General features: G+C 47.4%; 1 protein-coding gene across 5 annotated transcripts in view; it reads left to right on the forward strand.

The window, feature by feature from the left end:
* The window catches only part of RPH3A (rabphilin 3A), a 101,509-nt gene that overhangs the window by 58,926 nt on the left and 17,654 nt on the right, over positions 1-24,929 (forward strand). For all 5 annotated transcript variants that reach the window (XM_082416487.1, XM_082416488.1, XM_082416484.1 and 2 more), the window contains 11 exons: positions 5,707-5,836; positions 7,241-7,327; positions 9,518-9,683; positions 12,940-12,978; positions 13,078-13,230; positions 14,511-14,597; positions 16,313-16,375; positions 17,433-17,684; positions 19,874-19,953; positions 22,655-22,729; positions 24,100-24,209. In XM_082416487.1, the coding sequence (XP_082272613.1) occupies positions 5,707-5,836; positions 7,241-7,327; positions 9,518-9,683; positions 12,940-12,978; positions 13,078-13,230; positions 14,511-14,597; positions 16,313-16,375; positions 17,433-17,684; positions 19,874-19,953; positions 22,655-22,729; positions 24,100-24,209 (1,242 nt within the window). The remainder of the gene's footprint in view (positions 1-5,706; positions 5,837-7,240; positions 7,328-9,517; positions 9,684-12,939; positions 12,979-13,077; positions 13,231-14,510; positions 14,598-16,312; positions 16,376-17,432; positions 17,685-19,873; positions 19,954-22,654; positions 22,730-24,099; positions 24,210-24,929) is intronic.

Below are 24,929 nucleotides of genomic sequence, written 5' to 3' on the forward strand. Positions count from 1 at the left end.
AAATGTTTTATCACCAGGATGAAGACCCATCTGTGACTCACGGTCTTCCATGACATAGTTTGGACTTAACTTCCCGCAAAGCTTTATTTCCAAGTTTATGCCACTTGGCTGTTGGGGCCCTCCCCGTTGAGGCCCTAGCATTCGGGGCTGCAGAGAGGATGTCCAAAAGGACGGGCTACAGGAACCCCCCGCTCATCTTGATCTTTGAGCAGAGAAGGAAGGTCTGCCCATCCCCACTCCACTTCCTTCTCTCTTTATTGGTCTGGACTGAATTCATAAATAACAAGGGTCTCTACGCTGAGAGATGTGAATAATGATCTTCAATCTGTTGTTTTTCCATGCCATTTGCTGCCACTGATAGAAGCTAATGAGACGCTCCCGGTACAGTGCGTGTTAATGGGGGCTGTTAGAGTTGAGGATCGAATGGTGGAAGGAACAGGCATCTTGGTAAGGATGCTAGACTGTGGGTTTGCAAGAGGTGGGTGACTCCACACCCTTATTTTCCAAGAGGAGACAAGTAAGCCTCGTAGGTTTCCTGAGCAAAGTACACTGCAGTTTAGAATTGGGTCATCTGTCCCGTGCTCTCTTCCTGAGCTGGGTGGGCAAAGCTTGACTTGAGGCAGGAGGCCATGAGGGGACTTCATGGAAAGCAAAGGTGGTTTACTGACACAGAGAACGAGATTCTAGCCCAGGCTGAGTGACCCAAGTGACTCTGTGCCTTGGGACCCCCATTGATAGAGTGAGAAGAACAAAATCTAACCGCTTTCTGGCTAGATCAGTCCATGAAGGAGAAAATAGGTGAGAACAAAGGTGTGTGCCAAAAAAAGAGAGAAAAAGAAAATATATATCACTGTGCAATTTCCATCCCCTGCCTCCGTTAGCTTACCTCATTGTCTCAATGCTATGGCATTGAAAGGCAACCTGAAATTCATCTGCTCCAGACGACTTCAAACTGTTTCTTTAAACAGTGGAACCAACTTTCCAAAGGAAATCTAATTCAACAGCTCAAACAAATGAAAGAGATAAATGCAGACATGCTCTGGATTAAATGGGATTTTTTGGCTCCTCAGAATCACTCCCACCATGCTACTATAGTGGGTGGCCCCAAAATGGTCTCTAAAGAACCCCTGGGGTGCCATAAAGCACAATTTGACAACCACCAATTTAGCCCAACACCTTCTCTTTTACAGATGAGGAAACTGAAGCCCAGAGAGGCAAAATTCAGGGCTAAAATCCAGATTTCTCAACCCTATGTTGAGGATTCTTTAGGGGAACAAGATGATGGCACAGCTGTTGGGTGTCTTGTCCCGACCTCTGAGAAGTCAGAGGCAGGTGAGATAGAAGCAGCTGGGGTGACTGCATGTGTGCAACTTGGTACCTACCAGTGATGGAGGGTCCCTTGGTGTGGGCAAGGCAGGGGAATCGAGCAGGGTGGAGGTTGGACTGTTCAAGAAGGTCCCCATGGCTCTGCTTGGCAGTAGTGGCAGCGAGGTCTGATTAAGAACAGGAACTATAGCTGATTCATTTTGCTGTACAGTAGAAACTAACATAACATTGTAAAGCAACTATATTCCAATAAAAATTAATTTTTAAAAAAAAGAAGAACAGGCACTCGAGAGCCAGACTGCCTGGGTCTGAGTCCAGGCTTTCTCCACCTCCCCGCTGTGTGACTTGGGTACCTCACTTAACCTCTCTGTGCTTCACTTTTCTCATTTGGAAAATGGGGACAAGAACAGTCTTTAGCTTATAGTGCTGCTGGAAGGATTCATTAAGAAAATCCATGTGGATTGCTTATCTCTGTGCCTGGCACATTGAAATTGCTCCGCAGACACTGGCTACTGGTGTTCTGAGACTGAGGACTGGGCGCTCCTGGTTTGTGCTGCCTCCCATCATCCTGTAAAAGCAATTTCTAGGGAAAATGCGGGGAGGGTTGGGGTAGAGGAAGAGGAGGAGGAGGAAGAGAAGAGCATGCTGCCTTTGGTTCTGCACATCCTGCCTCTCGAAGCAGCTCTGTCCGATCTGGGTCACAGCAGGCGCTAGAGCCTACAGGCTGCCTTTGGTTCTGCACATCCTGCCTCTCGAAGCAGCTCTGTCCGATCTGGGTCACAGCAGGCGCTAGAGCCTACAGGCTGCCTTTGGTTCTGCACATCCTGCCTCTCGAAGCAGCTCTGTCCGATCTGGGTCACAGCAGGCGCTAGAGCCTACAGGCTGCCTTTGGTTCTGCACATCCTGCCTCTCGAAGCAGCTCTGTCCGATCTGGGTCACAGCAGGCGCTAGAGCCTACAGGCTGCCTTTGGTTCTGCACATCCTGCCTCTCGAAGCAGCTCTGTCCGATCTGGGTCACAGCAGGCGCTAGAGCCTACAGGCTGCCTTTGGTTCTGCACATCCTGCCTCTCGAAGCAGCTCTGTCCGATCTGGGTCACAGCAGGCGCTAGAGCCTACAGGCTGCCTTTGGTTCTGCACATCCTGCCTCTCGAAGCAGCTCTGTCCGATCTGGGTCACAGCAGGCGCTAGAGCCTACAGGCTGCCTTTGGTTCTGCACATCCTGCCTCTCGAAGCAGCTCTGTCCGATCTGGGTCACAGCAGGCGCTAGAGCCTACAGGCTGCCTTTGGTTCTGCACATCCTGCCTCTCGAAGCAGCTCTGTCCGATCTGGGTCACAGCAGGCGCTAGAGCCTACAGGCTGCCTTTGGTTCTGCACATCCTGCCTCTCGAAGCAGCTCTGTCCGATCTGGGTCACAGCAGGCGCTAGAGCCTACAGGCTGCCTTTGGTTCTGCACATCCTGCCTCTCGAAGCAGCTCTGTCCGATCTGGGTCACAGCAGGCGCTAGAGCCTACAGGCTGCCTTTGGTTCTGCACATCCTGCCTCTCGAAGCAGCTCTGTCCGATCTGGGTCACAGCAGGCGCTAGAGCCTACAGGCTGCCTTTGGTTCTGCACATCCTGCCTCTCGAAGCAGCTCTGTCCGATCTGGGTCACAGCAGGCGCTAGAGCCTACAGGCTGCCTTTGGTTCTGCACATCCTGCCTCTCGAAGCAGCTCTGTCCGATCTGGGTCACAGCAGGCGCTAGAGCCTACAGGCTGCCTTTGGTTCTGCACATCCTGCCTCTCGAAGCAGCTCTGTCCGATCTGGGTCACAGCAGGCGCTAGAGCCTACAGGCTGCCTTTGGTTCTGCACATCCTGCCTCTCGAAGCAGCTCTGTCCGATCTGGGTCACAGCAGGCGCTAGAGCCTACAGGCTGCCTTTGGTTCTGCACATCCTGCCTCTCGAAGCAGCTCTGTCCGATCTGGGTCACAGCAGGCGCTAGAGCCTACAGGCTGCCTTTGGTTCTGCACATCCTGCCTCTCGAAGCAGCTCTGTCCGATCTGGGTCACAGCAGGCGCTAGAGCCTACAGGCTGCCTTTGGCTCCTCCTTGGGCTCCTCCGTTGAATGGAACACAAAGGGAGAAGCTGCTGTTTATAACACAGCGAGTAGCGTGCTTTGAGGGGATGGCAGGAGCGAGGGGGGCCTGTGGGGAGAGTCAGCATCAGGTGGCGGCCAGCAGGTCTGCCAGGGACTTTCTGGAGCCTGTGATACCCAAGTCCCATCAGAGTGCTTCTCACGCCTGTGGTGTCCACAGCTGAGAGCCAGTGCGTGGAGGGGTGGGCAGGGTCCGGCTCCATCTGGGTCCACTGGCTGTGGCTGGAACAGGAACAATAAGGTTCTGTTTGAGGAAAAAGCAAAGAGGTGACTTCAGGCTGGTGGGAAGGGTCAAAAACAACCCACCTGAGATCGAAGCAGGATGCCCCCACAGGTGTAGTCATTATGTGTAGCCTTGCTATTCAGAGTGTGCCCTTGGGCCAGTAGCATCATGTGGAATCACTTGGGAGTTTTCTAGGAATGTAGCACCTCAGGCCTCACCCCAGACATGATGCTTCAGAATCTGTTTTAACAAGATGCCAGTGTGACTTGTGTGCACATTAAGTTTGAGAAGTGCCAGTGTAATACACATGATACCTGGCTTCCAGTTTTAGCTCTGTTACTTCCTAGCTGTGTGACCTTGGACGAGTAATTTAACTTCCTTGTGCCTCACTTGCCTTACTTGTAAAATGGCTTCTTAATAGTGCCTGTCTCTTAGGGTTGGGTGCCAAAGCACTTCATACCATGCCAGGCCCATAATAAACACTATGTAAGTATAAGCTGCTATTGTATGTCACTTGACATTCAACTCAGCTTGCTTTTGCTGGATACAAATTTGGGAAGTGGCCTGCCTTCATTCATTCATTCGTTCATTCATTCATTGGTTCGACCATCATGTGTGAGCACTCACTGTGGACCCCAGGTACTGTTCTGGTCCTGAGGACACAGCAGGGCACAGGACAGACAAGATCCCGGGCCCAGGGGAGCTCAGAGTCTAGGAAGGCAGCCAGGTATGGACTCACAATTACCTAATTACTTAATGTAGACAATTCCACAATTACTTACAAGTGTGACAAGTGCTATGCAGAAGGGTTGCCAAAAAAGTAAATAAAATGGATGGTCAGAGAAGGCTTCTAAGGGGAGGTGATATTTTAACTGGAATATGAAGGATAAGGAGAATCTAGGCAGGAAAAGTGTGTGTGTGTCTGTGTGTGAGAGAGAGAGATCACAAATATGTGTAATGAGGGAAGGCTGCATTCCAGGCACAAGGACCAGAATGTGCAAAAGTGCTGAGGCAGTTAGGAGAACTAGAACTCAAAGAAGACCAGTGTAACCAGAGCAGTGGTTCTTAAACTTTTGTCAAAATCCCCTGGAGGGCTTGTTTAAACAGATTGCTGCCCCGCCCACGGAGTCTCTGATTAGGGTTGTTATGGAGTGGGGCCCAAGAATTTGCATTTCTAACAAGTTCCCAGGTGACTCTGATGCTGATGGTCTGGTCATAACACTTAGTGAACCACTGAGCTAGAACATTGAAGCAAGACCAAGAGGGCGAAGAGGTTTGGGGTCTCATCTGGGGCCAGACCACGTAAGGTCATGGAAACCTCATGGAATGAGAACCAACTAAAGGTTTTAAAGGGAAGTGGGAGTGCCATGATCAGATTTATGTTTTAGGAATATCACCAAGGCTGTGATGGGGAGAACAGACTGTAGAAGGCATGAATGAAAGCATGGAGACTAAGGGGTTAGTCATCCAGGGGAGAGATGTCAGTGGCTTGGTTGAGGTGAAGATGCAGAGAAATGGGTGGATTCCAGAAATGTTAGAGCATTAGACATGATAGGATTTGGTTGGGTCATTGAATGTCTGGGAGGAGGGGCTCAGGAAGGCCCTCTAGGTTTCTGGTTCAAGCAAGTTAGCGGACAGTGGTGCCATTTCCTGAGAATGGGAGCAGGTTTGCTGGGGATGAGGATGAAGAGCAGCCAAGATGAAGAGTTCAGCTGAAAGCACAAGTTTGAGACCCAAGTGAAGGCATCATACAGACAATTAGATAAACAGATCTGGACCTCAGAAGACAGTTTCTGGAGGAGGTGACATGAGAAAAGACTAGATAATGTTCTTAATCTGAAGTTGGTAGAATAGATGGGCTTTGGGGGATGTCAGAGGGGATCCATGGTGTTCTGAAAATATATCAGATACTCAAGAATCTATGACTCAAAGAAGGTTAAGACCATCAGCCAGATAATGAGGGAGAAGCTGGTGGTCCTGGTCCTATAAGGTCCGTCCGTCCATATAACCCTGACTCTGCTTCCAGGCGCCTGGTGGACCGTCTGGAGAACATGAGGAAGAACGTGGCTGGGGACGGGGTGAACTGCTGCATACTGTGTGGAGAAGAGCTGGGGATGCTGGGCTCTGCCTGTGTAGTGTGTGAGGACTGTAAGAAGGTACCATCGCCCTCCCCTTCCCTGCTTCCCCGCTCATCACGTGCATAGGGGCTAGGCCTGGGCTCCAGCCTTTGGGGGCCTTGGGTCTTGGGGATGGAGCTTGGATCGGGAAAGGTAGTTGCCAGAATATGATTCCTTCTGGGATGCTCCCATGCCCAGCTGTATTCCGAGGTAACCCTGATCCTGGTTCCTCCCCTAGAAGTCACTCTGACCCTTCTGTCTCCTTGGAGTTCAGCTCCATCCAGGATGAACTTGGGAGACTGAAGTAGGACATGAACTATGGTTGAGCCTGCAAGTATCCTGGTTGTGGCTTAGCAAGTTATAGGTCAGGCTAAAGAGCATGCTGGGGGAATTCCCTGGTGGTCCAGTGGTTAAGACTCCGCGCTTCCACAGCAGTGGGCACGGGTTCAATCCCTGGTCGGGGAACTAAGATCCCGCATGCCACACAGTATGGCCAAAAAAAAAAAGCATGCTGGGCTTGTGTCTACATGGAAGACACATGTGTACATGGAAGCCCTACCCAGCATTCTCTACCTTGGGGTACAGTTCAAGCCACTTAGAAAGCCCCTCTCTAGCCAAGTTAGGCCAACTTAGACTTTGGTCTTCTTAAGCATTCACTCTTGAAGGGGAGTCTCCCTGTGCTCTCTCCACCCTGCACCCTCTCCTCAAGCTGTCTGAACTTGACAATTCCAGGACAGAAATACTACTGTCCTTGGGTCTGTCTGATTCCCAGGAAAGGAATTCAGGGGAGTGACCCAGCTGGAGACATCCATAATGTCACTTGGCATCTCCTACTTGGGGTCCCATTTAGCATTTAGAATGGAATATTGGGAAAAGGTTATCTACTCCAAAAAACTTGCCTTCTGTAGTCAACTAGATAGCGAGAATTTTGTGACCTATTTGTTTTGACTGCCAGAAAACTCAGCCAAAAGTATAATGTTACATCATATAGTCATGGCATTTACTCAGATAACGTCCTTCTCCATAAGGAGTTGAACCTGTAGTCATAGTCTAGGGTGTCTCAGATTCATTTGGGAAAGAAAGAAGAAATAAAGTAATAAACAAAATGGATATACAATCTCTCATGATTAAAAAATCATGTCAGTGATCTCCCTTGTATGGATGATGAAAACTCCAACCCCACAGGGACTCTTGGAGAATCCCTTCGTCCCGTGCTTGGGAATGACTCCAGTTCTTGTTATCAGAAATCAAGACTCAGATTGGAACTTTATTCTAACTGGCCTTGGTCATGGAAGGGAGGTGAAGAAAGGAGAGTTCTATCTCTTTATGTCCACCAAGGGAGAATAGGGCTTCATTGCCACCATTCCCAGCCACTTCTCCTGATCACCGGCAGCTCCAAGCCTGGCATATCTGAGTGTGCACTGGGCTATGTTTTGTCCCCAGAATGTCTGCACCAAGTGTGGAGTGGAGACCTCCAACAGCCGCCCACACCCTGTGTGGCTCTGCAAAATCTGCATCGAGCAGAGAGAGGTGAGTGGATTGGTCCCATTCAGCTCCTGGAGCATCCTCCCTTCTTTGTACAATTCCCCCTTCTTTGCTATAACCAGGGGAGTAAGGTGGCAGTAGGGGGGCTGGGGAACCTGTTCAGGCACATGTCTTAAGGGGTTGGTATAAAAGGAACCAGCTCAGCTGTGAACACTGGTGGGACACAGTATTTGAATGAATTTCTTTTCTCATCTCTCGCTTCTGTGACTTTTCCTTCTTTCCCTCCCTGCTCTCCTCTTATTCATTGCCCTCTGACATCCATTATTCCCTACTCCCCATTTCTCATCTTCTGGGTCTTCCCCTACTGCCACCTTCTCTTTCTCTTTCCCTCTACCTCACTTCTTGTCTCACACTTCCCCTCATTTTCTTTTCGTTCCCTATACAGATCTTCCTCAACTTACAATGGGGTTGCATCCCGATAAACCCATTGTTAAGTGGAAAATGCATTTAATACACCTAACCTAGTGAACGTCATAGCCTAGCCTACCTTAAATATGCCCAGGGCATTTACATTAGCCGACAGCTGGGCAAAATCATCTAAGACAAAGCCCATTTTATAATAAGTGTTGAGTATCTCCTGTAATTTATTGAATACTGTACTGAAGGTTAAAAAAAAAAAAAAGAAAGAATAGCTGCATGGGTACAGAATCATCGTCAGTGTATCAGTTGTTTCCCATCGTGATCGTGTGGCTGACTGGGAGCTGTGGCTCCCTGCCGCTGGTCAGCATCACGAGGCAGTATCCGATCGAGTATTGCTAGCCCAGGAAAAGATCAGAATTCAAAATTCGAAAAGGACTTCCATGGCAGTCCAGTTGTTAAGACTTCGAGCTTCCACTGCAGGGGGCGTGGGTTCGATCCCTGGTCAGGGAACTAAGATCCTGCATACTGCATGGTGTGGCAAAAAAAAAAAAAAAAAATTCAGAATTTGAAGTATGGTTTTTACTGAATGCATATCAATTTTGCACCACTGTAAGTTCAAAAACATCATAAGAAAACCATTATAAGTCTAGGGCCGTCTGTACTCTCCTCCTCAGAGCTCTTTTTTCCCTTTCATCCTTATCTCCTCTGCCTTTTCTTCTTTCTCTCTTTGCCTCTCACCCTTCACACTTCTTCCTCTGCACTGTCTTCACTCTATCTCTGTTTTTTTCTCTCATGGAATCTTTCTCTTACCTAGGCTTGTTTTTTATTACCCACTTTGTCCCAATTAACTCCCTTCGCCTTTTCCCAATTTCTTCATCACTCATCTTCTGCTGCAGATTCCTGCCTTGGAGACTGTTCCAAAGACCATATTTCCCTCAATATCAGTCAGGGTCCTGGGAAAACAGATGGCACAATCCATCAGGATTATCAAGGAGGCTTTGATAAAGGTGCTGTTTGCAAAGGTCTGGGCAGGGATGAGGAGGATCAGCAAGGCATGGTGAAGCACGCAGCACCAGCAATAGCAGGGTTGCTGATACCACTCCTGAGACGGAAGGAGTGGAGGAGGGAGCAGTTACCAGACTGGACACTAGGTATCAACCAGCAGGAATGTAGCCACTGCCTGCCTAGCAAGGAGGGAGCCAAGGGACTCAATACCCTCACCTCACTATCTTCTTTCCGCCGATCCCCCACTGATGCTCTCCTTGACCAGATCCACCTGGAGGGTAGAGATCAAGAAAGTCCAGTTACTGTAGTCCTTACTGGTCAGCTTCCTGGAGCACAGAGCAGGGTGAAAAAAGATGTAGAACCAATCTGAAGGGGCAACAGAAGATGTTCAACACACTGCCCCAGGTGGAACGCTAATCCACAAGGCAGGGAAGAAGGCCAGAGGTCTTGGGGAGGATGTACGTGGATCATCCTCTTTACAGCAGCCAGTGTAGTAGGGAGCGCAACACATTTAAGAGGTGGGAGACTTGGTGTCCAGGCCCCTCTCTGGCTATGTAACCTTATACCTGTTCATAACCTCTCTGATATTCAACTGTTTCCATCGAGAGATTGGTTATTCTCTATTGAGTGTTCAGGGGTATTGTGTGAATCAAATAAGAATTGTGAAAGACTGTGTACTGGTGAGAAAATGCACTGCCTATTGTGTCAGTGCTCTGTGAGCAGGGAGAAAAGTGAAAAATTGGCTCTCGTGAAGGCAGGAGCAATAGTGCTTGGCTGTCGTGTCTTCATGTTCTACCTCTCCTCCCCCAGGTGTGGAAGCGCTCTGGAGCATGGTTCTTCAAGGGCTTCCCCAAACAGGTCCTCCCACAGCCTATGCCCATAAAGAAGACCAAGCCCCAGCAGCCAGCCAGTGAGCCTGCTGCCCCTGAGCAGCCCGCCCCTGAGCCCAAACACCCTGCCCGGGCTCCAGCTCAAGGTAGGAAAATACAGCTTCTCCTTTCAGAACAAAGGACAGGTCTTGGCTAACTGGTCTACCTGGAGGGTATCCTGACATCATGTCTGTGTTTCTACCCAGTTGGTGGACAGCCAGCCTCTGGCCTTGGGTCTAGGTCCCCTATGTCTCCTTCACAGCTCATCACAAACCTTTATCAAGAAAGTAGTTCAGGGAACTCTCCAGCAATGCCAGGCTGCCAGAAGACTTTGTTGTCATCCCTGATGGATTATTTAGAGGTACAACAGAGGTGGAAATCAAAATTAGGAACTGAGAAAGACTCCCAACATCAAAATACACGCTGGAGTCTGGGGGGCGGGGGAAAGGGGGCTTGCTGAGAAGGCCTTCTTTGCTCCTGATATTTCTTCTGTCAGTCATCAGCAAATCTGAAATTGGACTAATTAAAAATGAAAGGTGAATAGCAAGGAAATTAGTAAAAGAAAATTACCACTACTCTGGATATTATCACTATTATGTAAGTATTATTATTAATTATTAAAATGATGGTAAAAAAGGGAGAGACAAAGCAATAAAAAGAAAAAATATGACCCCAATGAAAACACATTTTAATATAATAAAGCCACTAAGACTGACCAGATAAAGCCCTTGCAATACTTTCAATTAACTAAGTGATAAAATCTGGTCTGAATGACAATTCTAGAGTTGAGCGCAGTCAGTGCTTCTAAAAGGAAGGTTATAGTTGAAGGTCTCAAAAATTGAAGTGCCCAACTATAACTTCTCAAGGTGCCCTGTACAGTGTCTGGCAGTCAGAAGGCACTCAACAAATACTTTCATCCTGGCAAGCCATCAGCAATTTCTGCTCCTTGCAGAGACTCACCAAATTGTCAACATATACTGCATCCCTGAGAAGCCCCAGGTTTCCACCTCTAGAACATCTTTCTTCCTGGTTAAACATTACTCCCTCTAGGCTGAGAAGACTGCATAGCTTTACTGTCGAGATCTTAAACATCGGAGCCCAGGAAGACCTGAGTTTGAATTCCAGCTCTGCCACTTACAAGTCATGTGAGCTTGGATGAGTGACCTAACCTCTCTAAAACTCTTTCCTCATCTATAAAATGAGATTAATAGCTCACCGGGTTATTTTGAAGATTAAATGAGATGCTACAGGCATACCTCATTTTATTGCACTTTGCTTTATTGCACTTCACAGTCATTGCAGTTTTTTATAAACTGAAGGTTTGTGGCAACCCTGTATCAAGCAAGTCTGTCGGTGCCATTTTTCCTGCTCACTTTGTCTCTCTGTGTCACATTTTGGTAATTCTCACAGTATTTCAAACTTTTTCATTATTATTATATTTGTTATGGTGATCTGTGATCGGTGATCTTCGATGTTACTATTGTAATTGTTTCGGCATTTTTTTCACAATAAAATATTTCAAATTAAGGTATGTGCATTTTTAAGACATAATGCTGTTTCACACTTAATAGACTACAGTATAGTGTAAACATAACTTTTATATGCAGTGGGAAAAAATTCATGTGACTCACTTTTTTTGTGATATTCGCTTTATGGCAGTGGTTTGGAACTGAACCTACAATGTCTCCAGGGTATGCCTGTACATGTACAGTACTTTGCAGAGTGCAGCACTTAGTAAATGTTGGCCAGTAGTACATAGTATTAATCACCTATACACAGACACGTACACTTACACACATAAATGGTATGAATTAGCTTATTATATAAACTCTAGACAAAACAAATAACTCTGAAAGTATTCACCTCATTGGAAAGAAGTAACATCACCTGCATTGCATAGCAACTCCTAAACAATTATTGGCAATAACATCTAGTGCTGGTGAATATGTGGAGAAATGATGGTATAAACTGTTGGTAGGACTATAAGTCACCTCCAGCCTCTTGAAAAGTAATATGGCAGATGTTATTAAAATTTGAAGTGTATATACTATTTGATCCAACAGTCCCTCTCTGGGAATATATTTAACAGCAAGAAAAGTACCCATATAAAAGACATATGTATAAGCGTATTTATTGCATCATTGTTTATGGTAGCAAAAAATACTGGAAAAAACTAAGCGTTCATTAATGGGATAATTGTTGAATAGATTATGGTATATCCACACCATGGTGTATTAAGCACCTTTTAAAATTGAATGATGTAGGGACTTCCCTGGTGGTCCAGTGGTAAAGAATCCGCCTTCCAATTCAGGGGATGCGGGTTCGATCCCTGGTAGGGGAACTAAGATCCCACATGCCACAGGGCAACTAAGCCTGTGCACCACAACTACTGAGCCTGCGTGCCTCAACGAGAGAGCCCGTGTGCCACAAACTACAGAGCCCATGCCCCCTGGAGCCTGAGTGCCACAACTAGAGAGAGAAAACCCACATGTCGCAACTAGAGAGAAGCCTGTGTGCTGCAACGAAAGATCCCACGTACTGCAACTAAGACCCGATGCAGCCAAAAAAAAATAAAGGAAATAAATATTTTAAAAAATTGAATGATGTAAATGTATATTGTAGATTTGGAATTATGCCCATGATATGAGCTTTCAATATTCCCTTAATGAACAGTTACGGAACACCTAGTGAGTTCCAGGCTCTGTTCTATGCCCCAGGGAATCAGTGAATGGAACAGATAAAATCCATGCTCTCATGCAATTAAAATTCTATTGGGGGAAACAGATGATCAACAAACAGCAAATGCAAATACAACATAATATCAGGTAGTGATAAGTGCCAGGAAGAAAAATGAAACAGATAGAGGGGATAGAGGCTTCATGTTGGACAGAATGGCCAGAGAAGGGCTGTCTGAGAGATGATATTTGGGGAGAAACCCGACCAAGGTGATAAAGAGGGCTCATAGAATCTTCGGAAATACCGTGTGCAAAGGGTTTGAGGTGGGAGCATGCTTGGTGAGTTCTGGGGAAATTCAAGTTAAGTGAACAAAGCACATTCTAGAAGCAGTACGTAGCCCATGATCCCAATTTGTTTGCAGTGGAAATAATGTGAAATTTGTAGATAGGCTCTACATCAAAGGGGAAGTTGGGAAAGGAAACTTTTAATTTTGTTTTAAAAGTTCTTGGGAATGGTGGATGGGCCCTTTTGTGAGCTCCTTAAGTGTCAGCTCTCCAGAAAACATCAAATATTGGGAGTTTGCCAAAAAGTTCATTTGGGTTTTTCCATAGGATGTTACAGAAAAACCCAGGTGAACATTTTGGCCAACCCAATACATAACCCCTCATCAGTTTTCTCTCTCTCCAGGTGACGCTGATGACAGGAGGGGCCCAGGTCAGAAGACAGGTGGGTTCTGCCAACTCTGTCTTCTACTTTTGAGACAGGAGTCCTTTTCCCCATTCCTCCATTGCCTTTTCTCCATTCAATTCATGCTTTTCCTTTCAGGCCCTGACCTGGCCTCTGCTCCTGGGCGAGGAAGCTATGGGCCTCCTGTGCGCAGGGCCTCCGAGGCGCGAATGAGCTCATCTAGCCAGGACTCAGAGAGCTGGGACCAGAGCCACGGCGGAGCTGCTGGTGACCCCAGCCGGAGCCTAGCAGGTGAGAGAGATGGGCAAATCCAGACAGGCTTCCTGGATGAAGAGAATCAAAAGGAATGGGGAGAACAGTGGTTTTTTTCATTTATTCATTGGCGCTTGGTAGACATTCAATGAACACTTGTTGAATGAGTGAGTGAGTGAGTGAGTGAGTGAGTGGTTGGATGGATGGATGGATGGATGGATGACCAAGGACCCAAATGAACAAGCAAATGGAAGTGCTAATGCAGGACCCTGGGACAAGAATTTGTAAGCCCCAGCCAGAGGTGGCAAAGCACTTTCTGTCATGAGCATTCAAGCATCTCTCCAGTGAAAAATATTTGGATTCAGGAAAGGTGGGATCCAGCCCAGTGAGGTGAGAGAAGACAGGGTATTCTTCTAGGAATGTCATACCTTCTTAGTACCAGGAACTGCTGTGTATATCATCCCCATTTGATCGCCCAACAGCTCTGCAGGAGGCAGTAGCATCTAATAGTCTCAGGTAGACTCTGGAGACCAAATGCCTGAGTTCAAACCCTGGCTCGGCTACTAACTAGCCAAGAGACATTAGGTGAGCTCCTTAACCCCTCTGTGCCGCAGTTTCCCCATTTGTAAAATGGAGCTAATAAAACACCCACCTCATAGGGTGTAGAGATGAAATAAGTTCTTATAAAAATGTTAATCAAGTGGGTAGAGTTGTTGCCTCCATGAAGCATCTGAGGTTCAGAGAGGGTAAGTGACCAGCCCAAAGACACACAGCTTATAGAAGAAAAATCTGGGATGCAAAGCTAGGTCCATGTGAAGATAAGAACAGTCTTTCAATAATTATAAAGTAGTATCAACATCTGCCAGATGTTGAGTGTTCACTATATGCCAGGCACTGTTCTGAGCACTTTACATGTATTGTATCATTGTGTCTCCACCACAACCCTATGAGGTAAGTATTGTTATCCCCATTTGATGGATGAGGAGACTGAGGCCCAAAGAGGATAGGTCATTTGTGCAAGGTCACAGATGTCGGAAGCAATGTCGCAGAACCTGAGCTTTTCAACATCCATGTTGTTGCAGTGAGTTGCCCAGGAGGATCTGAGTATTGGAAAGAGAGAACACACGGAGGGGAGGAGAAGAGGGTCTGAAAGAGCTGGGAATGTCGGGGGGCTGCATCCAGTTCACACCCAGAGGACCATGCCTCATGCCAGCTGACCGGTCCCAGGCTTCTTCCTGCTTTGACTGTGTGTGAGTGTGTGTGTGTGCGTGCATGCGTGTGTGTGCGCGATATGACAGTCTCTTTCCTTTTCCCTGCAGGTTTGAGACGGGCCAACTCAGTCCAGGCCTCTAGACCCACCCCGGCCTCGATACAGAGTCCAGCGCCCCCCCAGCCTGGGCAGCCAGGTACGTGCCACCGACCCACCCGCCCAGGCTGTCACTCAGCTGTGACCCCAATACCTCCCACCCTTGCTTGCAGAACCCTCTGGGCTTTCTGCAAAGCTGCAGCCACCACCAAACCCTAAACTCTTCAAAGACCTTTAGAATGAATAATACTCCAGGCTGGGAAGCTGGTGGGGGTGGGAGGAAGGGTAGCATCATACCTACCTAAATGCAAGAAGTGACAGTACTTCATCCCTCACTGTTTCCCACCTTCTGACATCATCACTCCACTTTCACAATTTTTACCACATGCACCTATGATCTGCCCTCTTATTTCCTTAATATTTTCTTCAAATTGACCTCCTTTAAGAACATAATTGAGAGAAGTTATCATAAACTCTTTCAAGGAAATTTTAAGGACTTCAGACTTCAAGGAAAAGGCAAAGGTTCTCAGACAGATATGTGAGATTCAGGAAGAAATGGTGGGCAAAGAGATTAGTAATGTGAGAAAATCTGAACACGTATGGCTTGTGTAAAACAATGGAAATAATTCCTAATTGGTACAGTTAAAAACCTGTTATTTTAAAAGAAACCTATAATAATGGCATAAGTGGGAAACCAGTATTCCATACCAGAGAAAGAGTATATTAGTTTGCTAGGGCAGCCATAACAAATATCACAAACTGGGTGGCTTAAAATAACAGAAATGTATTGTCTCACGGTTCTAGAAGCCAGAAGTCCAAAATCAAGGTGTTGCCAGTGTTGGTTCCTTCCACAAACTGTGAGGGAGAATCTGTCCCAGCCTCTCCTCTTGCTTCTGGGGGCCTCGGGCATTCCTTGGCTTGTGGATGTGTCTTCACATCATCTTCCTTCTATGCATGGGTCCCTGTGTGTCCAAATTTCCCCTCTTTATAAGGGCGTAGTCATATTGGATTAGGGCTCACCCTAATGGCCTCATCTTAACTTGATCACCTGCAAAGGTGATCAAATATTCACATTCACAGGGACTAGGGGTTAGAACTTGAACATTTTTTGGAGAACACCATTCGACCTATTGTGGGGGGCTATTATACAAATTAATGTACTGAAAATAAAACGGTGCAATGACATTCTCAGTACTCTGGCCTGCTGAAGGTTCGGAGCCGAGGCCTGTCCTCTTTTGCTCAAAAGGGACATTTACAAAGGTTAGAGAAGTGTTAAAGTAGCACCTAGATGAGACTTTTCCCATGACGGGATCAGTATGGAAAGGCAATGGGAACCCAGAATGACTTTCTCACTCTGTCATTGACTGTTATTTCATGCCCCATCCCTGTGGCTCTCCCCCACATGCCAAGCTTTGGAAATGTAGTTATATAGAATCCTCTGGACCAGTAATGACCCCGTAATAATGGTGGACTCAAAGCCTGGACTTGCCCGTTACCTTGCAAGCGATTCTTGCTCCATTTGTTTGTCGACCTCATAACAGCCAACAAAACATGAAGAGCAGGTAATACTGCTCTTCCCCACTTCACAGAGGAGGAAGCTGAGGCCCAGGATGGGAGGATTTGGGCTTGAAGCCAGGGCTTTCCAACGCCAGAATCCCCCAATGGGACCGTTCCTGCAACCCTGGGTGCCTCTGCACGTCACCTGCTGCCCCTGGGCCTGTGTCCACACCTGTGAAATGAGGGCGGCTCAGGGCAAATACCCAAATGATGCCGCCTTCTCTATTCCAAACTTCTTTCTCTCTTTGCCCCACTCAGGACCCCCAGGAGGCAGCAGACCCAGTCCCGGGCCAGCAGGACGTTTTCCAGATCAGAGACCAGGCAAGTGTTCGCCTCTTTCTGTGCCTGCGCAGGTGACCACCTCTTCCACTGACTGACAGAGAGAGAGAGAGAGAGCAGGGGCTGCCAGACATTGGCCCATTCTGCATCCTGAGACCTATCTGATGAGCTCTAAGGGAATTTCCTAATTCTAAAAGTCTAGAGAGTCTGTACGAAGATTAGATAGATAGAAAATGACAATACATACAGTGGTTAAGAGTACAAGCTGCCTGCATTCAAATCACTGCTTCTTTACTTCCCAGCTGTGTGACCCTGGGCAAGTCACTTAACTTCCCAGAGCCTCAGTTTCCTTATCTCCAAAAGGAAAATAATCCAAGGACCTACCTCACAGAGTTGCTGGGAAGATTAAGTGAACCAATACATGGAACACCTTAGCATGTGGCCTACAATGTATGAAGACCACACCGAGTGACAGTGATTATCACACATGATATATATGCAGCAGCACCAATCACTACAACAGAGTCATTGCTTTCTAATGCACCAGGTACTGTGTTAAGTGCTGTGCATATACTAGAAAATTTTTAAAATAATAGCTAATACTATTTGAGCACCTTCAGGTCTTAAAATTCCCATTTTACAGGTGAGAAAACTGAGGCTCAGAGGTAAGTAATCTTGCTCCAGCTGAGATTCAAATCCAGGCTGTCTGGCTTCAGAGCCCATACCAGTGAGGGCTCTCAGTGAGGTCTGTTTTGCTCATGGAACTTGTTATAAAACATAGATTCCAAGGCCCCACCACAGGGCCTACAGATTCTAGATGGAGCCTGGGAACCTGGATTTTTGCAAGCCTTCCCTGGGTGGCTTTGACAAAGGCAACATTCTGAGAACCGGTGAACGGCATGATGTGGCCCCCCTGTCCACTGGAAGTGACAGTCCCGCATTGCAGGGCAGTGGGTGATTGTGGCACAAAGCTTGCCAAGCACCTGGTACACAGTAGGTGCCCATCACTCGCGGTAATGCTGCAGCAGTTGTCACTGCTGTCGTTATGACACAGGGACTCAGCTGCCTCTTTCCCACCCTCTCCCCATCTCCCCTGCAGAGGTGGCTCCGAGTGACCCCGCCTATACAGGGGTCACCGCCCCACCGCGAGAGGAGAGAACGGGGGGAGTTGGGGGCTATTCGGCAGTTGGAGCCAAGGAGGACCGAGTGGGCCGCCCACTGGGCCCCTGTTCCCAAGCGTCTGCTGCTGCTCCCCAGCCAGCCACGGCCCCGGCCCGCCAGCCCCCACGCCCACAGGAGGAGGAGGAGGAGGAGGAGGAGGAAGCCAACAGCTATGATTCAGATGAAGCAAGTAGGTGATGCGTAACGGAGGGGTGGCTGGAAAAGTCACTTCAGGGGTCGCCCCCAGGGAAATAGGAATGGCTCTGGGGACAGCTCTGTACATCCCCAGGCCTCCAATATGCCAAACCTAATAAACGTATTTACCAAGTTATAAAAATACAAATTTGTGTTACTAAATTCACAAAATGACATCGGCTTTCTAAAGTATAAGTGCTATCTATTTTTTTCATTGTTGTAAAAGACACATAACATCAACGTTAACCATTTACATAATTTTTTAAGAGTGCATTTCAACTATATTCACAAAGTTCTATTTGGTGGTTCCATAGAACTATCATATGACTCAGCAATTCCACTCCTAGGTGTATATATAGATAGATATCTATTTTAATCGTTTCCCAGACTCTTTGGTGTGTGTCTTCTAAAAGTCATTTTTTAACCATGACTTTAAAATTTCTGATACTTCCTCTTGCACCCATCCATTCAATGATTTATAAAGTGCCTGCTCTATGCCACACACACACACACCAGTGGTACTTCTCCTGGGTGTGGGTGGGAGCAGCAGGGGAGAGCTGGGGTGGCCTTTGTGAGCTGCAGGGAAGCATGGATGGGTTGTGTCTGGACCTGATGCATGCTGTGGGGTTGGGGGGACGTTCCAAGAGCTCCTGGTCAGATGGGGAGACTGGACCCACTCAGAAGAAATGGACCAAGGGCTGTGATCGGCGGAATGGCTTTGGCCCATCGCGTCACCTCCCCTCGTTGTAAAAGGGAAAGCAAATACCACCTCCCATACGGGGCTGAGGGGTCGTAAACTGAGGTACCTGCTGAGAAAGGGCTTCATAAACCAGAAATCATTATTATATAGTGCGAAACACACATGAGGAATTATTATTATATGACATGCACATCAGAAGTAATAATAGTCAACACTTGTTGAGCCCTTATTTTGTGCCGGGCACTTTTCTAAGTGTGTTACGTGCACATGCTCAATTTAATCATCCCAGTGAGCCTGGGAATGGTTGCTTTTCCTATTCCGATTTCACAGATAAGGAGACAGAGGCTCGGAGAGGTTCAGGGGCTTGTCCAAGTTCATATGGCCAGTGAGTGGAGGGACTGACAGTCAGTCTCATTGCTGCAGCAGGTCAGAGGCCAGACCTGGAGGAAATATCAGCTGTCCTGTCTCTCCCAGGGGTCATGAGTCTGCAGGCTCAGGGAAAAGGAGTCTGAGGAGCCCACCCCCACCTCGCTGGCTGGGGGCTGTTTCTGCCCTGGAAATGCACCATGTCTCTCCCACCTTCCTGGCTTTCCACATCCTGGTCCTTCTGCCTGGAGCAGTGGCCACTGCTCCTTCCATCTGCCTTAAGTGTCTCTTTGCTGACCTGCCAAGCCTAGAAGATCCCTCCCAGCTGGTGTATGTCCCTGTTAGGAGCTGTCCCTAGTGATTTATAACAAGACTGTCTCTGTATTCAACTCCCTCCCTCACTCATCTCTATATTTGACAAGTATTTATTGAGCACCTACGAGGTGCCCCCAAACTATTCTAAGTGCTAGGGATACCATGGCAAAAAAAGAAAAAAATAAATAACAGACAAGATGGCTGATCTAATGGAACTAATATTCTAGTGGAGAGAAACATACCAATGAGTTCATTTCAGGTAAAGACAGAGCACTGTGAAGGAAATAAAATAGGGTGAATGACCATGAGGGTGGCTGCTTTAGATGGATCAATCAGGGAGGGTTTCTCTGAGGAGGTGACATTTAAGCTGCGATGTGGATAATGAGAAGGCACCAGCCATGTGAGGATCTAGAGAGAGAGCATTCCAGACAGAGGCAACAGCAAATGCTAAGTAAGACTCATTTATTCCTTCAGCAAGTAAGTGAGCACAAACTGTGTGCCCTGCACTGTGCCCAGCGGGGACAGCAGTGAGCAAGGCAGTCACAGCCTTGCCCTCATGGGACTCTCAACCTAGCAGATGGAAGTCATTAACTAGGCAATTGCGCAAATGATTAACTGATCACAGGTGTGCTGAGGGCTCCAAAGAAGAGGAGGGTCTACCAGGATGGGGAGTCCAGAGGGACTGAGTCTTCCTCTCCTCTGTAGGCTCAATGGCTAGCCCAGACTGTGCACACGGTAAGTGCTCAGGAAATGTTTGTTGAATGAATTAATGTCCTCTTGGTACCTGCCTCTGTCTTCTTCAGCCACCCTGGGTGCCCTGGAGTTCAGCCTTCTCTACGACCAGGACAATAGCTCCCTGCACTGCACCATCATAAAGGCCAAGGTGGGTAAGGGGGCCAAGCTGGGGACCACTCAGGATGTTCTGGCATTTCTAGGGGACTTGGGGAGGGCATGGGTGACCAATTCTGTCTCCTGTCATTGCCTTGTCTATCTGTGACAGTGACAGTGATGAGAAAAGAGCAGGAATTAGCCACGGCCAATTCCTCTGCAGGGAGGACTTCCTCCGGGGAAGGTCCCAGAGGGGTTTCACTTAACTGCAGCTGCCTCCCGGGAGTGGAGGAAACCAAGCTTCAAGGGCAGAGCCAAGATCTGCCCAGACCCATCCACACCCTCTGGAGGGGATCTCAGAGGTGTCACCCGGGAGCAGTGACAGCCTAACTTGACAGCTGACATGCCACTGAACAGCTCCTTCTATAGACAGGGCTGTCAAGCTGGAGCTACAGACTGAGTCAGGACTTACTGTTGCAGATGGAAGGACAGTAATCTGGGCTTCTGAGAGGGGGAAAAAGGCAAACCAGATTGAAAGAGCATCTCCATGCTATAGACTCCAGGGGCAGTGAGCCAACTTTACTCCAGCCCGCAAAGAAAGCTGGATGATGCCAATGCCAATCCCAGGAAGTAGTTGACCAGGATCTCCCCCTGCCCCAAGTCTGGTCTATAGAAAATAACAAGCAAGGTTCAGGAACCAGACTTCCTGGATTCAAATACCAGCTCCGCCCCTCCTAGCTGTGGGATTTGGGGGAAGTTAACCTCTCTGTGCCTCAGGGATAATAATAGAGTCTCTCCCATGAGGATGTTGGTGAGTATTACGTGGAAGGTGACGGGGTGTCCCAGTTTGCACAGATGGTCCCCAGCTATGCCTGTTGCCTTGATGAAATAATTAAGAACTCCCCTTTCCACTCACAAAATGTCCCAGTTTGGATGATCAATAATGTATGAAATGCTTAACACAACTTCTAGATCAACATACCCAGGTCACTTCTTCAGCAGACACTTAGATGCATTTACACGTGCCCTCCAATAACACAGTGAGGTAAGGCCCTGCATTATCTTATTTCATCTTCATAGGAACCTCTGAGGAAGAGATTATTATTAGCCCCATTGTACAGATGGGAAAACTGAGGCTTAGAAAGTTAAAGCCTGAGGCCACTCAGCTGGTAAGGGATAGAGCTGGATTTGAATCCAGATGTAACCACCTCCAGCTCCAGAAATGGGGGAAAGCCACACCATTACAGCCCCCTTGAGACAGGGGTACAGAAAACTCAATGGCTCAGGGGCTGGGCTGGTAAAGAGACGAGAAAAGCGTGTGAGACATTAGGGAATGGTAGTAACTTTGGTAAACTAAACTGGTGTGAGCAGGACCCAAACAAAGATGTTCAAGTTCAAATTTGAAAAACACAGCATCTGCCAATTTGTAACCTCCCAATCCAAACAGACATTACAGACGTGTTTATTAAATACCTACTCTGTACCAGGAACTACCCTAAATGTTGGAGAATATTAGAATGAGCAAGAATAGACTGTGCCCTCATGGAGAAATGGACAAGAAACCATCACTATAGCATCTCCTGAGTATTGTATACCCTCTGGTGCTTTCTACAAATTATTTCGTCCCATTTAATCTTCACAACAAACCTATGAGGAAGGTTTCATCATCATTCCCATTTTATAGATGGGGAAATTGAGGCACAAAGAGATTAAGGGACTTGCCCAAATCACACAGCCAGGAAGTGGTGGAGCTAGGATTTGAACCAGTGTTGCCCAGCTCAAAAGCCTATGCTCTTACCTTCTAGGCTACCCGGCCAGATTTCCCCCTTGCACCCCACTTTGTGACCTCCTCTCCCAACCTAGTAGTAGCAAACGTTGTTCATACTGAACTTGTGCCAGGGCCAGAGTTCAGCCTTCACAGATGAGATCTCATTTAACCCTCCAGGAATCCCATGAAGCAGGGTCTGTGATCAGCCCCACTGAACAGATGAGGAAACTGAAGTCCCTGGAGATCACAGGGCATGATACATGGGATTGGGGATTAGTGCTGTGAGAGGAGACAGTGGGAGCCCAGAGATAAGACACCTGCCTCAGCCAGGGCCTAGGGGGATGGGCATAGCGTATCTGAGCCCCAGGAATTTTGGAACTGCTCATGTTAACAAGCCCAGCTTAACTCCCACCCCAGACAAACTGCTCTCCCCTACAGTGGCTCATTTTAGCCATTTTAGCCATGCCAGCTCTGTGAGGGGGGCCAGGCAGAGATTGTGATCCCCATCATATGGATGGAGAAACTGCGGTCTCAGAAGTGAGTGCAAGGGCCAGGGCCAGAACTCAGGCCTCCTTTCGCTGGCCTTTCCTCCTCTCCCACCCATTCTGGGACATGTCCTCCCATCCCAGCAATAACAATCCAGCCTTGATGGAGCACTTCCTGTGTGCCAGGCACTGTGCCAAGCACTTTACAGGTGGGATCACGTTTAAATCTCACCAGCCCATGAAGCATCCCATTTGACAGGTGAGGAAATGAGGCTCAGAGAGGTTAAGAAACTTGCCTAAGGTCACACAGCCAGTAAGTGACTTGGCCAGGCTTTAAACCCCATCTGCCGGATTCCAGTGCTCATTTCAAGATACTGCATTTCCCTTCTCTTTCTTTGGAAGAGGAAGCACACAGGATGGAGTGATAGCTGTGCCCATTGCCTGTGATAGCTGAGCACCCAGCCCTCCCCAGGCCCTCACGGCATTGCCTTCTTCTCTTACAGGGACTGAAGCCCATGGATTCCAATGGCTTGGCCGATCCCTACGTTAAGCTGCACCTCCTGCCAGGAGCCAGCAAGGTACCATATGGCCTGGTCCTCTTGGCAAGCGGGGCACATGGGCTCTGGAAAGCACCCAAGGTTCCCAGCTCAGAGCCTAAAATAGCCCTCCCCAAACCCCCTCTTCCCTGATTGGCAAAGTTGTTACAAGGGGTAAGGGATGGGCCAGAGCCATTCTCCTTCAAGAGGCAGGGGCTCTGCTCATTTCTCTAACTCGGAAACCTGGGATCCAGGAGAGAAGCTGATACCCTGATTATGCCCTTGACCTGCTCAAACACCTTCAGGGCTCCCCAGTGCTGACCATGGTCCACCTCCCCCACCCATTTTGTGCCCCAGCCAAACACCTCTCGACAGAAATGACTAACTCTTTCCAGATACCTTGAGAAAAGGTTCTATTATTAAGAGAAAATGTACCCCCATCCCTTCCACCTTTCTGGGAGGGAAAGTGGGATTAATTCTCCTTTCTTTGGATTGACCAACTCAGAGCACATGGCTGGAAATGGAAGTGTGCCTTCTTGGGTTTTATTTTTTGCTTTGTTGTGTTAATTTGACATGGATGTCCTAAAAACAAGGCTGCCTATATACTTGGTTACATGATCTTAGAAAAATGCCTTTCAGAAATCTCTGCAAGTATCAAATGCCCCATAAGACAAAAAAGGACACACACACACACACACACACACACACACACACACCCACGCATGGGCACATACACACTTTATCTCACTCTTTTTTTGTTTGGATCAAGGAAAGACAGTCCCACCTGGCCATGGCCAAACTGGTTGGCCACTACTCCTTCTAACTCCCCAGCGACCTTTGCTTCTCCTTGACCCACTCCTTTGCCCACTCCTAAATCCAAACCTGCTTTGCCAAAGAATCCAATCAGTCATTTACATGTTAGTATGAATTAGATTTCTCACCAGGCCACCAGGTGCATTTCTAACCTTCTCTCTTAGAGTAAAATGAAAAATTTTGTTCTCTCTAAGGAATTTCAGGCATGGAGGATGCTATCTGGGGAAACAGAGGGGACCATTCCAATATCCCCAGAAATTATTTCTTCACTGCCTAGGAATGGGAGACTCTCATTTCTGCCTCCCTGGCCTAGAAATAATACTCTTTCTCAAAGAAAAATATCTTTGCTTTCTAATCTTTATGAAGAGTTCAAAGAGTGGGCCCAGTGCCTGGAGGGAGGGCTGGCCCAGTATCCAGTGTTGGTGATGCACCCTAGAGGATGACCCCACTCCCTGAGAACATGCATTTGGGAGCAACAGAGCCCCTGGACACTCCTGAGGGAAGTGGACTCCTAAGTCACCCACCCATCGCAGATGAGCCCAAGGGATGGAGCTGCAGGGCTGGCTCCCCACTGAGACAGATGTCTGTCTGGGTTCTAGTCCAACAAACTTCGTACGAAAACCCTGCGGAACACCCGAAATCCCATCTGGAATGAGACTCTGGTCTATCATGGCATCACGGATGAGGACATGCAGAGGAAGACCCTCAGGTGCCTGCCGGGAGGGTGGGCAGAGAGGGGCCTGAGGCTGGGCAGACTGAGGCATGCGTGGTTCCTGGGGGCAGCGCTTTGAAACATCTCAGAGTAGTTTTTTGTTTCTTTTTTTCTTTTAAAAAGCAATATATATTTCTGATAGACACTTTTGAAAATACAGATAAGTGAAACTGTTAACATCTTGTTGTCTGGACATTTGGGTTTAGCGTGTGTCTATATTTGTGTGTATGTGTTTGTGTGTGTGTGTGTGTGTGTGTGTGCGTGAAAGTTTTTTTTTTAATAAAGTTGAGTGTTTTTAAAAGTTTATAAAAATGGGCCATCCTATTAAGTAATCAACCAGTTTCACTTAATATACTGACGCCACTTCATATTATTCTACAGTGTATTAAAGTGCATTTTAAATTACATAAGTAATAAATGAGTACATTGTTCTTGTAAAGAATTATTGAGAAAACAAAGCTGCTTTCAAATGTTAGTCCCCTCCCTCAGCCTGGGTTGCCTTTCTCCTTCTGTGAGTGTGTGTATATTCATATATACATACATACACTATACATATATATATATATATATATATATATATATATATATATATATATATATACTGTCATTTACAATATAAGAAATATCATGTTGAATATATCTGGACCTTGCCTTTTTTCTTAACAATATATCTTGGGGCTGTGGCCATGAGAAGACATTTAGATCTACCTAATTTTT

Source organism: Balaenoptera physalus (genome assembly GCF_965194825.1).
Source record: "Balaenoptera physalus genome assembly, chromosome: 12".
In the NCBI taxonomy this organism is placed as follows: domain Eukaryota; kingdom Metazoa; phylum Chordata; class Mammalia; order Artiodactyla; family Balaenopteridae; genus Balaenoptera; species Balaenoptera physalus.